The sequence below is a fragment of the Thamnophis sirtalis genome, unplaced genomic scaffold (genome assembly GCF_051295495.1).
Source record: "Thamnophis sirtalis isolate CommonGarterSnake01/CBP01778 unplaced genomic scaffold, rThaSir2_p1.2 scaffold_3, whole genome shotgun sequence".
NCBI lineage: Eukaryota > Metazoa > Chordata > Lepidosauria > Squamata > Natricidae > Thamnophis > Thamnophis sirtalis.
In genome coordinates, this window is record NW_028261383.1 from 134,409,277 (window position 1) to 134,421,060 (window position 11,784).

Consider the following 11,784-nt stretch of genomic DNA (forward strand, 5'->3'; position numbering starts at 1 on the left):
TTTTGATTGTAGATTAGTATCAGTATCAACCCAACTGATGTGATTTGTTAAACCAAGATTAATGGCAGAGGAATACAGCTACTCCATAGTTGAGGGTAACACTTGGCATTTAATTGCATCTCAATGGCCATATTCTGAAAGTAGTGACAATGTCAGGACAGTAATTTGTATTCAGTTATAGTTAAATAAAGTTTATATGATTGCTACCTACTTAGGTACTGAATAATGTTTACCTTCTATTGCGTTGCAAATTCCAGTTCAGTAGTTTTGGAATTTGGGAGGTTATACTGTCAATTGTTGGGGGACGTTAGGCCTCAGGGTTTCACCTCTAATTCAGGGCTTAACATTAAGCATAAGATCAGAATTTAAAGTGAGCCAGACCATTGACACTTATTCAGTACACCATCGTTAAATAAACAATGGCTAATGCATTATACAAATCCTACCACACAAAGTGATGAACACATTGGCTTGGAACAGACTGAAATGTGATGTGACACAAAAGAGGGTCCGAAATCTGACATTTAGGAGCTCACATAAATTGGTCTGCATGAGGATTACATACTGAAAATGGAGACATTCAGATTGAAATTTATTTGATTCAATAAAGACATAGAAAAAACTCTGAGTATGCAGCCTTCATGGTGGCTTTAGAAAAAAAAAAGAAGCAATTCTTTCTCCAGTCCTGTTTATTAGATGGAATGTTTGACAAAGGCCAGAGGAAAGGGGAAGTAAGGAAACGGGAAATTATAACTATTTGGAGCCAGGGTGTACAATGCAGGCAGATGTGCATAATTAAAAAGATTTTTCCTTTGATGCCTCTCCCTTGTACCTCCTCACAAAGTTTTTGAACTGTGCCTTTTACTAAAGTTTAAAATAGGTCTGCCCATCTGTCATGTGTAGAAAAATAAATAGATTCTCGAGAATCAAATTAAACTAAAGTATAATCCTGTGATTTTTTTCAAGATTCAAAAGGAAACAAATCTAATATTTTTCTAATATTATTCTAATACGTTGCAAAGTATTCAACTCTTGTATTATGAAGAAAAATCCCTAATTCCAGCTTCATCAAAACGTGTGTGTGTATGAAATTTTTATTAATGTTTTTAATTAAGTTTAAAGACATTAAGAAAGAAATACATTTGAATTCTGGATCATCCAAAGCTTCCTTCCATCTTATTGGGAGTGAAGAGTTATTACATTTGTTCATAGCTGTGATGAAAAATTAAAATTCTTAATAAAATTATATTCTTTCCTTATACCATTAAATGCTAGATACATTATTTGGACAATAGACAGAAGAGACTAATCAGCTCTCCCATCATGTTCTAAACCTGTTTTTTAAAACATACAATTCTTAGAATTTGGATGTTTATTGCCTGGATGTGTTCTTTTCCTGATTTTATTGTGTTATTTGGGTGTGTGTGTGTGTGTGTTTGTGTGTATTTAAATGCTTCCTTATTTGAAAAACTCTGAAGTCAAGTGTTAAGAGAAAAACAAACATTTACTTATATTACATCCTTGTCCACAGCAAATTTCAGCTTTTATTATGGGATATAATTAGAAAAATTCTGAGAAACTCTCCAGTTATGATTATGAAAAATTCAGACATTTTGAAAACAACAGACTAATAAACTTTTTCATTTCTAATTATAATACTGTTGATCGCATACAATATGGCAATCGTTCTGAAAATCATGATAATTTTAAGGACACTATTAATAGTTTCTAAATCTTCAGAATGTAAGCTGTGGTTTGTTGTGATATGCAAAACTGAAAGAAGCTGCAATAAATGAAGGGTTTAAAAGCTCCTTCTCAAACTTACCGTATTTTTTGGAGTATAAAATGCACCAGAATATAAGACGCAGCAAGGTTTTGAAGAGGAAAAATTTTTAAAAAAATTGCACTCTGCAAATCTCCCAAAAACGGCCTGTTTTTCCCAAAAACTGCCCCCCCTTTTTTTAAAGGGCACGAATAGCCCTTAGGAGGCTTGTAGAGTGCTCCTGGGGGGAGCACAAATGGGCAAAAAAACAGCCCGTTTTTCATGAAAAATGGCCCATTTTTTGTCCAAAAAAAAAAGGGCATGGATAGCCTTTAGGAAACTTATAGAGTGCTCCTGGGGGCTGAGAGGGGGGAAATGGGCTGTTTTTCACTAGTTTCTGCCCTCCCCAGCCCCTAGGAACTCTCTGAAAACCTTCTAAAAGCTACGCACGGCCATTTGGGTGAAGGAGGCAGTGTTTTGGGAAGCAAAAAATGCTGTATCCGGTGTATAAGACGTACCCAGATTTTCACTCTCTTTTTTGAGGGAAAAAGGTGCATCTTATACTTCTGCTTTTAATTTACTCAAAGCTTCCCAAATTACCTGAGTAGGAATTATGATTAATATTGATGAGAGTTAATTCTGAAGCACAATTCAGAAATCATTTTTGGAATGGGCCTATTTGAACTATCATTAATACAGGTAGTCCTCGACTTAAAACAGTTCATTTAGTGACCATTCAAAATTACAACAGCAGTGAAAAAGTGACCGTCGTTGCAGTATCCCCATGGTCATGTGATGAAAATTCAGATATCTGGCAATTTATGATGATTGCAGTGTCCTGAAGTCCTGTGATCAGCTTTTGTGACCTTCTGATAAGTAAATTCAATGGGGAATCCAGGTTCACTTAACAACTATGTTACTAACTGCAATGATTCACTTAACAACTATGGCAAGACAAGTCGTAAAAATGGGGCAAAACTCACTTAACAAATGTTTCACTTAACAACATAGATTTTGGACTCAATTGTGGTTGTAAGTTGAGGATTACCTGTGGTAGACAACCCATGACCTTTGGGACATCATTTCATAAATATTTCCTTATCAGTTCCTTAATTCCTTCAACAATGATAGAGCTTCTAAAAAAGTAGTGTTTTCACTGGGGAAATTATTAAAAATTCAGGGAGATATTCAGAGATGTTTCTGCCTTGAATAGCCCATATTGAACAGCATAGCCCTGTCATAGATCAGGAGTTGATCACAGGAAATATTTAATGACATTTTGTTTTATATCATAAAATGTTCTATGATCATGTTCATGTCATAAAATGATTTATAAAGTTTGCCAAAATTTCAATTCCATGGGAGTCATAGGTTTTGGATGTATTTTATAAATTAATCCATTTGTAGTAACTTGATGCTTGGTGCTGGAGAAGACTCCTGCAAGTCCCTTGGACTGCAAGGCAAACAAGCCGATCAGTCCTAGAGGAGATCAATCCTGACTGCTCTTTAGAAGGTCAAATCCTGAAGATGAAACTCAAGTTCTTTGACCACCTAATGAGAAGAAAGGACTCACTGGAGAAGAGCCTAATGCTGGGAAACACTGAGGGCAAAAGAAGAAGGAGAAGACAGAGAATGAGGTAGCTGGATGGAGTCATTGAAGCATGAGCTTAAATGGACTCCAGAGAGGACAGGAAGGCCTGGAGGAACATTGTCCATGGGGTCACGATGGGTTGGACACAACTTTGCAACAAACAACAGCAAAGTAACTTGGTGGAAAGGGTTTTGCCATATGATGTCCATTTCGCCCAGTTAAAGGTAGATACAAAAAAAATTAGTAGCGTATATCATATATTACTATAGCTAGCATAATAAAACATGACTGAAAACAGGCTGATGAAAAATTGACAAATTCTTTCCCCCTCTTTCAGGAGATTCTTATGGAGGAGTAAGAGACTCTGAAAACCTACCACAAAAAGCCATCAAGAAACATTTATTAAATTCTTGCTTTAACCATAATCAGATCCAGAATTCTCACTATTAGAAATGTTGCTATAGTGTGCCCATAAAATAGATTAGAGTGATTTGTGCCGTGTTTGCTTTTCTGCATATAAAGGCCATTAGATGGTTTTCCAGGTGAACTCCTAAAGAGTGGCATTTAACAAAATATGATTGAATCCATTTTCCACTGTTCTGATTCTTTCCTCTCCAGACCTATTAATGACACTTCTCTTTACCATCTGTGGCACTAACTCCCGGCATATTAGAGACGTGCAGGTCTCAATTATATGGGAATTATTCAAAATCCTGGACTCAATTAATCCAGTTCTAATTCTTCAGACCTGCCCACACAATGGGAAAATTTTCACCCACAAGCCACAAATCTCCATCATGGTATTTTGAAAAGCGCAACCACGATGGCGAACCTATGGCACACGTGCCAGAAGTGGCACACACATTCATCTCTCCGGGCACACGAGCTGTTGCCTGTTGCTTTTCTGGGTTCCGGCACCCCGGTCAACTGATCTTTACGCACGTGGGAATGGCGGAAACTGAGAGAGCCGCCACCCAGTACATATACATGCACCGGAAACAAGAAGATCATCTTCCTGACATACAAATGTGCACTGGGTGGCTGCTCTTCTAATCCACGCATGCACATGGGCCAGTTGGTCTTCGCATGCTGTGCGTGCCAGAAACCAGAAGACCAGATGGCCAGTGCATATGCGCACGCCAGAAACTGGAAGACTGCTGGTTTCTGGCATGTGTGTGTGCTTCCATTTTGGCAATCGGTGCCAGAAAAGGTTTGCCAACACTGATATAAGCTATGCAAAGGATCAAAATTATGATTCTCATTCTCACTCCATGGTGAAACATATCCAGTTCTCATGGATAGTGTTGCATTCAATCAATGTGGTGTATAAAAAGGACAAAAGGGTATTCACCCTCTACATTTAGGTCAGCAATTTCCAGTGAGGGGGAAAAAAACCCACACTTAGAGGAACATTCATTATCAATTTGTCCCCTGATGAAAACAACCTACTTAGGAAAAGAACTTTGGTTAGAATAACATTCTTGAGTTTGAAGACCAAGATCAGAATATTGGGATTCTCAAATGATGAATCAGGAAACCTTCAGAGATTACAAGTGACTTTTGGAAGGAGATTCAATTTTTTAAAAAACCAGCCTGATCAGACTTTCCAGCCAAAGTGGCAGCACTGTGAAAACTTGCTCTTGGTAGGTAAATGGCTTTACTACAAAAAGTAAAGAAGACTCTTGTGTCAGTGTTGACTCATGGTAGCTGCCTGGACAAGTCCCTTCATGGTTTTTTTTGACAAGAATTTGGATGTGGGTTGCCACTGCCTCCTTCCTAAGGCTGAGGGAGAGTGATTGCCCCAAGGTCACCCAGCCAGCTCTGGGCCCCAGGCAGGACTAGAATTCCTGGTCTCCTGGTTTCTAGCCCAGTGCCTTAACTACTACACCAATTGATTCTAAGGACTTCGTGATACATGCATATAGAGATACATATTTAATCTCCTGCATTTATTTATGAAAGCTGATTGTACAAAATTGCTTGTGACATTAGAGGGTTATGGAATTTGTAATGGTACAAAATGAACACAGCAGATACACTGAGTCAAACACAAAAGGAACACCGATGAACAATTCATGGGTCTTCTGGCCAAAATCATCTTGTCCCAACAATGCTGAGATCCTATATGCTTTTTAAAAGAAAAACATGGCTATTATATATAAAAAAACAAGCTGTAGAAATCTGAAATGAAATAATAGGGGGGAAAAAATCAGGTAAAAGCAACGACTAGAGGGGGGGGGGATTGAATGATTCAGGGAGAAAAACATGTAACTTGCAATGCTCGCGAGAGATTTATAGAACATGATTGATTACAATATATCTGGATTTCCAGTAAGCATCTGACAATATATACTGAAGACAGTAAAATTACCATATTTTTCGGAGTGTATGACACACCCTTTTCCCTCAAAAAAGAGGCTGAAAATCTGGGTACATCTTATACACTGAATACAGCATTTTCTGCCTCCTGAAACCCCACCCACTTCACCAAAATGGCCATGCATAGCCTTATGGAGGCTTTCAGAGAGCTTCTGGGGGCTGGGAAGGGCAAAAATGAGCAATTTGGCCCCCACCAGTCCCCAGGAGCACTCTATAAGCCTACATAAGGCTATGCATGCAATTTTCTTCATGAAAAACGGGCCGTTTTTTGCTTGTCCCCCCCCCCCCCCGCCCAGGCTATTCATGCCTTTTTGGGGGGGGAAATGAATCCGTTTTCGTGAAAAATGGGCCATTTTGGGGAGGTTTGCAGAGTGCAAAAACTTTTTTTTCCCTTTCAGAAAATTCTTTAGTTAGAGTGTTTGTTGAGAATTATATTGATCAAGTGCTGTACCAGCAGAAACAAAGTCCTAGGTGCTGCAGATTGTCAGTGATTTCCTTCTCCAGCATATGGATAAATACACCTGGAAACATCTACCTACCTAACTACTCTCTCTCCATCCCTACCTACCTACTGTATTTCTCCCCCCTTTATCTACCTACGTACCTACTCTCTCTCTCTCTCTCTATCCCTCTACCTACCTACCAATCTACCTACTCACTCTCTCTCGCACTCTCTCTACCTATCTACTGTATTTCTCTCTCTATTTCTCTTTCCCTTCCTACCTACTGTATTTCTCTCTCTCTTTCTCTCTTTCTTTCTATCCGTTTATCTACCTAACTACCTAACTACTCTCTCTCTTCCTACCTACCTACTGTATTTCTCTTTCTCTCCCTCTACCTACCTACCTACTTTTTTTTAAAAAAAAAAGCCTCTTCAAAACCTTCGTGCATCTTATACTCCAAAAATATAGTAGTAATATTGTTTGAATGTCTATTTTGTAAGAGTTATCTGTATTTTTTTAGCAAAGAAATATATGGAATGTCCATTTCTTAAAGTGAAACTGTATATGTAAAAAGAGCAGGATAGGAAGAGTATTGGTGCTTTTGAATGTTGGAGGAAACTTCTCAGAATATCACAGTCAGTCAAGAAAACAAGCAAACAGATCATTGAACAAAGCAACCCACAGTTCTTACTCAAGGCATTAATGATCACGTTCACATTACCCTAGCTAGCTCTCTGGAGTAGCTCTCTAGAAAAGGCCCTAATGCTGGAAAAGATGGAAAGAAAGAGAAGAACAGGATGAGCAGGTGATTGGCACATCTTTAGAAGAAGATCTAAAGGACCAGGTTAGGGACAGCTCATCATGGAGAAAATTCATCTGTCTGGACTTGATGGCATATATGGTAATGTTCATATCTACATTCTCATAAATAAAATGCCAAACACTTAGTCTGCTGAGCAAATTAAACAAAAAGATGGATAAAATTTAAGCTCTCTAAGGCCCTCCTAACTAAATGAAGGGTTGGCAAACTGTATTGCTTTTACGGGTCATTCCTTGAGAGTCTACCATCTGGGGGCCAATTTTCACAAAGTGATGCCAAACACATTGACCTGTTTTATCCCCTGAGTCATACTGTGAGGCATAAATTTATAACCAAGTGCAGATCAAAGAATTCAACATCAACTCCTAAAAACACCATACAATCTGTGGGCAATTCAGTTATATGTCAATCTTCACTACCGCATTGCAAAGTAATCATTGATTCCCCCCCCCCCCCTGTGGTAGTAGCCAATCTGTTTGGCAGAATGAACTATGAAGATATAATAGTATAATTTTAGCATGCTTATAATACTAATCTCAAGAAGTAGCAGAAATATCAATATATACATTTGGGCTCTCTAGAATGTACTACATGCTGCAGAATAGACAGGAAAGGAAACGTTACAGAATATCTACACTATTTTAAATGAGTTTACATTTCCAGGACCAGGTAAAAATGATATCTCTGGGGGCTGAAGAAGACGGAACAATTTCTATTTCTAGGTTGTGTGTGAGGATTTATGGAGTGTGATGAGGTGGGAGGATAGAAAATAGACAAATCACATAAATGATCCCAAAAAATTTCAAACCAGTCTGCTTGTCACATGTGCCCTGGGTTCTTCTTTGGAAGAAGCGATGTCAAGAGAGTGAGAATGAGGAACCAGGTGATCTATTGTGGCCCAGAGTTGAGGACATGTCGTGAAACCAATTGATCAGACACTGCAGCTCTAATCCCTTTTTTAAAAAAAATAGTTTTTATTGAACATATAATCTTTAAAAACAGAAAGAAAAACACAACAATAAAAAACAAAACACAAAATGTACATAACAATGTAAAGTAATTATACAGCTGTATAATTACTTTGCAGCTCTAATCCCTAATCAACTGTCCCTGAGCAGAGGAGCACCAGATTCCAGGGTTGGCACGCTAGGAGAAATACAATAGCCTCCTTGGGACTGTAGGACAGGATGTGCACCAGTTTGGCCAGGGGGAGAGGGAGGCTGGGACATTTATGGCACTCAGCATCAGTTGATTACTGGAAATAATACTCCTTTAAGAACGGCTACCATAATTTGTTTTCTTGGATATAGCAACAGCTGCTACCTGGAGTGTGACCTCTCTCCTTGTCTGACCCCACCGTGGATCCAATATAGATAGTCCTCAACTAACAACCACAACTGAGCCCAAAATTTCTGTGGCTAAGCAAGACAATTGTTAAGTGAGCTTTGCCCCATTTTATGACCTTTCTTGCCACAGTTATTGAGTCACTGCTGTTGTTAAATTAGTAACATGATTGTCCAGTGAACCTGGCTTTCCCACTGAGTTTGCTTCCTCAGAAGGTCGCAAAAGGTGATCACATGACCCTGGGATACTGCAACTCTCCTAAATACATGCCAGTTGCCAAGCATCCAAATTTTGATCACATGACCATGAGGATTCTGCAATGTGTGAAAAATGGCCATATAGCACTTTTCCCCCACTGCCATTGTAACTTTGAATGGTCAGTAAACTAAGTGTTGTCAGTCAAGGACTACTTGCATATAATAAATTAGGACCCACAACTTGTCCAAATAACTCTTTGCCTATAGTGTCTCTGATTTACTAGGACTTATCCATGACTATCCTTTTGATCTCTGGACCTCCATAGAACAGAACAACACTTAGAACCAATGACTGAAGATGCAGAGAAATAAATCCTGGACTAATTATTTGTCAAGAAAGCCTAGAGGTAGAGCTCTCACCTCACAATCAGGAGGTTGTGAGTTCAATCCTAGGTAGAGGCAGATGTAGGGTCTCCTGCTTGAGCAGGGTGTTGTTAATCTGTTAAAATCTGTTAAATTGGCTGACCAAGACACAGTTTGCCTCAATATACAATGGATCCAAGGTTTCCATGTATCAAAGAGTGGAGGCTCATCTTTTAAGAATGTTGTCGTTTTATCCCACATTATAGATCTAGCATAGAGCAGGAGACAAATCAGACGTGTTCAAGAATCCTTCCAATTTTATGGACCCACTTAGGCAGCAAGATGACATGGGGGGGGGGGAAAGAACCAAAAGGATGCCCAACTGGGGAAAACTCAGAGAGGAAGCCCACTGCCCAGAAGGATTTCTAACATACATTTTATCCAGATAAGATAAACTTTGTTTTATTTTTGTAACTTCGAGGAACAATCGATGGGTACCTAGTTTTAAAGCAGCTAACAGAAAGCTCAGCTGCCTCCACCTTTTTTTCCCACCAGGCTCGAAAATTTGGACTTGGACAACTTAGAACTACGGTCTGACCTAAGCTTAGTACACAAAATTATCTACTACAACGTCCTATCAGTCAATGACTACTTCAGCTTCAACCGCAATAATACACGAGCACACAATAGATACAAACTCAAAGTAAACCGCTCCAAACTCGATTGCAGAAAATAGGACTTCAGCAACAGAGTGGTCAATGCCTGGAATTGGATACCACGCCAACATCAAAGCAGAAAGGGCTAATTCCCTAGCAACCAGAAATGCGAAAACGGCAAAATGTTACACGCCAGCACTTGAAAGAAAGAAAGGAAGGAAGGGGGGGGGGATCACAACCATTACTCGACTACGCCAACAAGCCAACCGGGCAGAAAGTACTCCAGACTTCACCACGCTTAATCGCGTCGCCGATCTCGAACCATTCAATGACCGGCTGGGCTGGGTAGAGCCAGAATCGTACAGAGAGGGTTACATATATACATACATTTATTTTATTTTATTTAGTTTGTCACTCATGTACAAGATAAGAGGAATAAGAACATAGGAAATGGGTACAAATAAATAGGGGACAGGACAGGGACGTTAGGCACGCTAGTGCGCCTATGCACCAGCATAATTGTAATTACATATTATTTTTATATAATTATTTATATTTTTATATAATTATATATCTAAGTATTTTAGTTTCCCAAACCCTCCTCCTCGGTTTATCATGGGGGAGCAAGGCAGACCCGCGAGGACGGAAAGGGAGGACGGGGGAGGAGGAAGTTGGAATGTCCCTTGGCTAAAGATCTGTTGTTCCCCCCACAAAAAAGAGGAGCGATTTTACCGACACGGACGGCGCAATCCGTCCCGTTTGTAAAGGCGCAAACACCGATTCTGGGGAGGGAAACCTAGGGCTCCCCTTTCAAGATCTTAGCTGGAGACCCGAAGGGGTGGAAGCAAATCCGTCTTTCATTACGGATAACAAGACCAAAGATCTGGAGAACATCCGGAGGGGGGTGGGATACGAAGAGCTAGCAAACGCCCGAAGCTTCGTTGCAGCCTCCGGTTTGAGGGAAGGGGGCAAAGCGGCCAAGACCGAGACGGCCGAGGATGCTGCCGAAAGCCACTAAAGCGCACCTGCTGGTAGTCGTCGTCCCTCGGGCGGAAGGCGTTGGGCACGGGTCGCAGGCTGAAGCTCAAATGGGGGAGCCCGTGTAACCACGACGTCCACCAGGGCGCGAGATACTCGGCCCGCGCCGCCAGCAACATCGCTCCCGTCCCTGCTGGCAGCAGCGGGCCCTCCAAACGTCCGCTCGCGCCGGTTCCACTCCCGCACGCCGGCCGGGGGCCCTGCCTCCCGCGTGCCGCCTCCTCGCGGAGCTCGCCCACCAGGCCCCGCCCCCCTTTCTTTTTCTTTTCTCTCGAGCGGCAAAAGGGCACGGAAGCTTTCAGGGTTGCAGCCGACACCCCCCTACAGGATGTCGGAGACGGTGCTCAATAGAATTAGAATAGAATAGCAATAGGAATAGGAATACAATACAATACAGAATAGAACAGAACAGAACAGAACATAATTCTTTATTGGCCAAGTGTGATTGGACACACAAGGAATTTGTCTTTGGTGCATATGCTCTCAGGGTTCATAAAAAGACAAGATACATTCGTCAAGAATCATAAGGTACAACGTTTAAAGATAGTCATAGAGTACAACTAAGCAATCAGGAAACAATATCAATATAAATCGTAAGGATACAAGCAACAAAGTTATAGTCCTGGAGTCATAAGTGGGAGGAGATGGGTGATAGGAACAATGAGAAGACTCATAGTAATAGTAATGCAGCCTTAGTGAATGATTTGCAGTGGTGAGGGGATTATTTATTTAGCAGAGTGATGGTGTTTGGGGAAAAACTCTTGTTGTGTCTAGTTGTCTTGGTGTGCATTGCTCTATAGCGTCATTTTGATGGTAGAAATTGAAACAATTTATGTCCAGGATGCGAGGGGTCTGTAAATATTTTCGTGGCCCTCTTTTTGACTTGTGCAGTGTCTTCAACCCTCAATGGAAGGCACATTGGTAGCAATTGTTTTTTTCTGCAGTTCTGGTTATCCTCTGAAGTCCATGTCTGTCTTGTTGGGTTGCAGAACCAAACCAGACAGTTGTAGAGGTGCAGATGACAGACTCAAAGGGTTTCCCTGGCTTGGAGCTATTTTTGTTTTTTCTGCCAATAGAGGGCACAAAGGGTTGCTTACCGGTCTCCAGGCGAAAAGAAAGAAGGTTACTCCCGCCTGGAGGATGTCCTCCTCACCTGTGGGAAACTCACTCATGCCAAGTTATGTGGATGGC

General features: G+C 40.7%; 1 protein-coding gene across 3 annotated transcripts in view; it reads right to left on the reverse strand.

The window, feature by feature from the left end:
• The window catches only part of TTYH2 (tweety family member 2), an 85,998-nt gene extending 75,202 nt beyond the window's left edge, over window positions 1-10,796 (reverse strand). For all 3 annotated transcript variants that reach the window (XM_087710183.1, XM_087710184.1, XM_087710182.1), the window contains exon 1: window positions 10,581-10,796. In XM_087710183.1, coding sequence (XP_087566309.1) covers window positions 10,581-10,712 — 132 coding nt within the window. In that variant the 5' untranslated portion in view covers window positions 10,713-10,796. The remainder of the gene's footprint in view (window positions 1-10,580) is intronic.
• Between the last annotated feature and the right edge of the window lie 988 nt (window positions 10,797-11,784).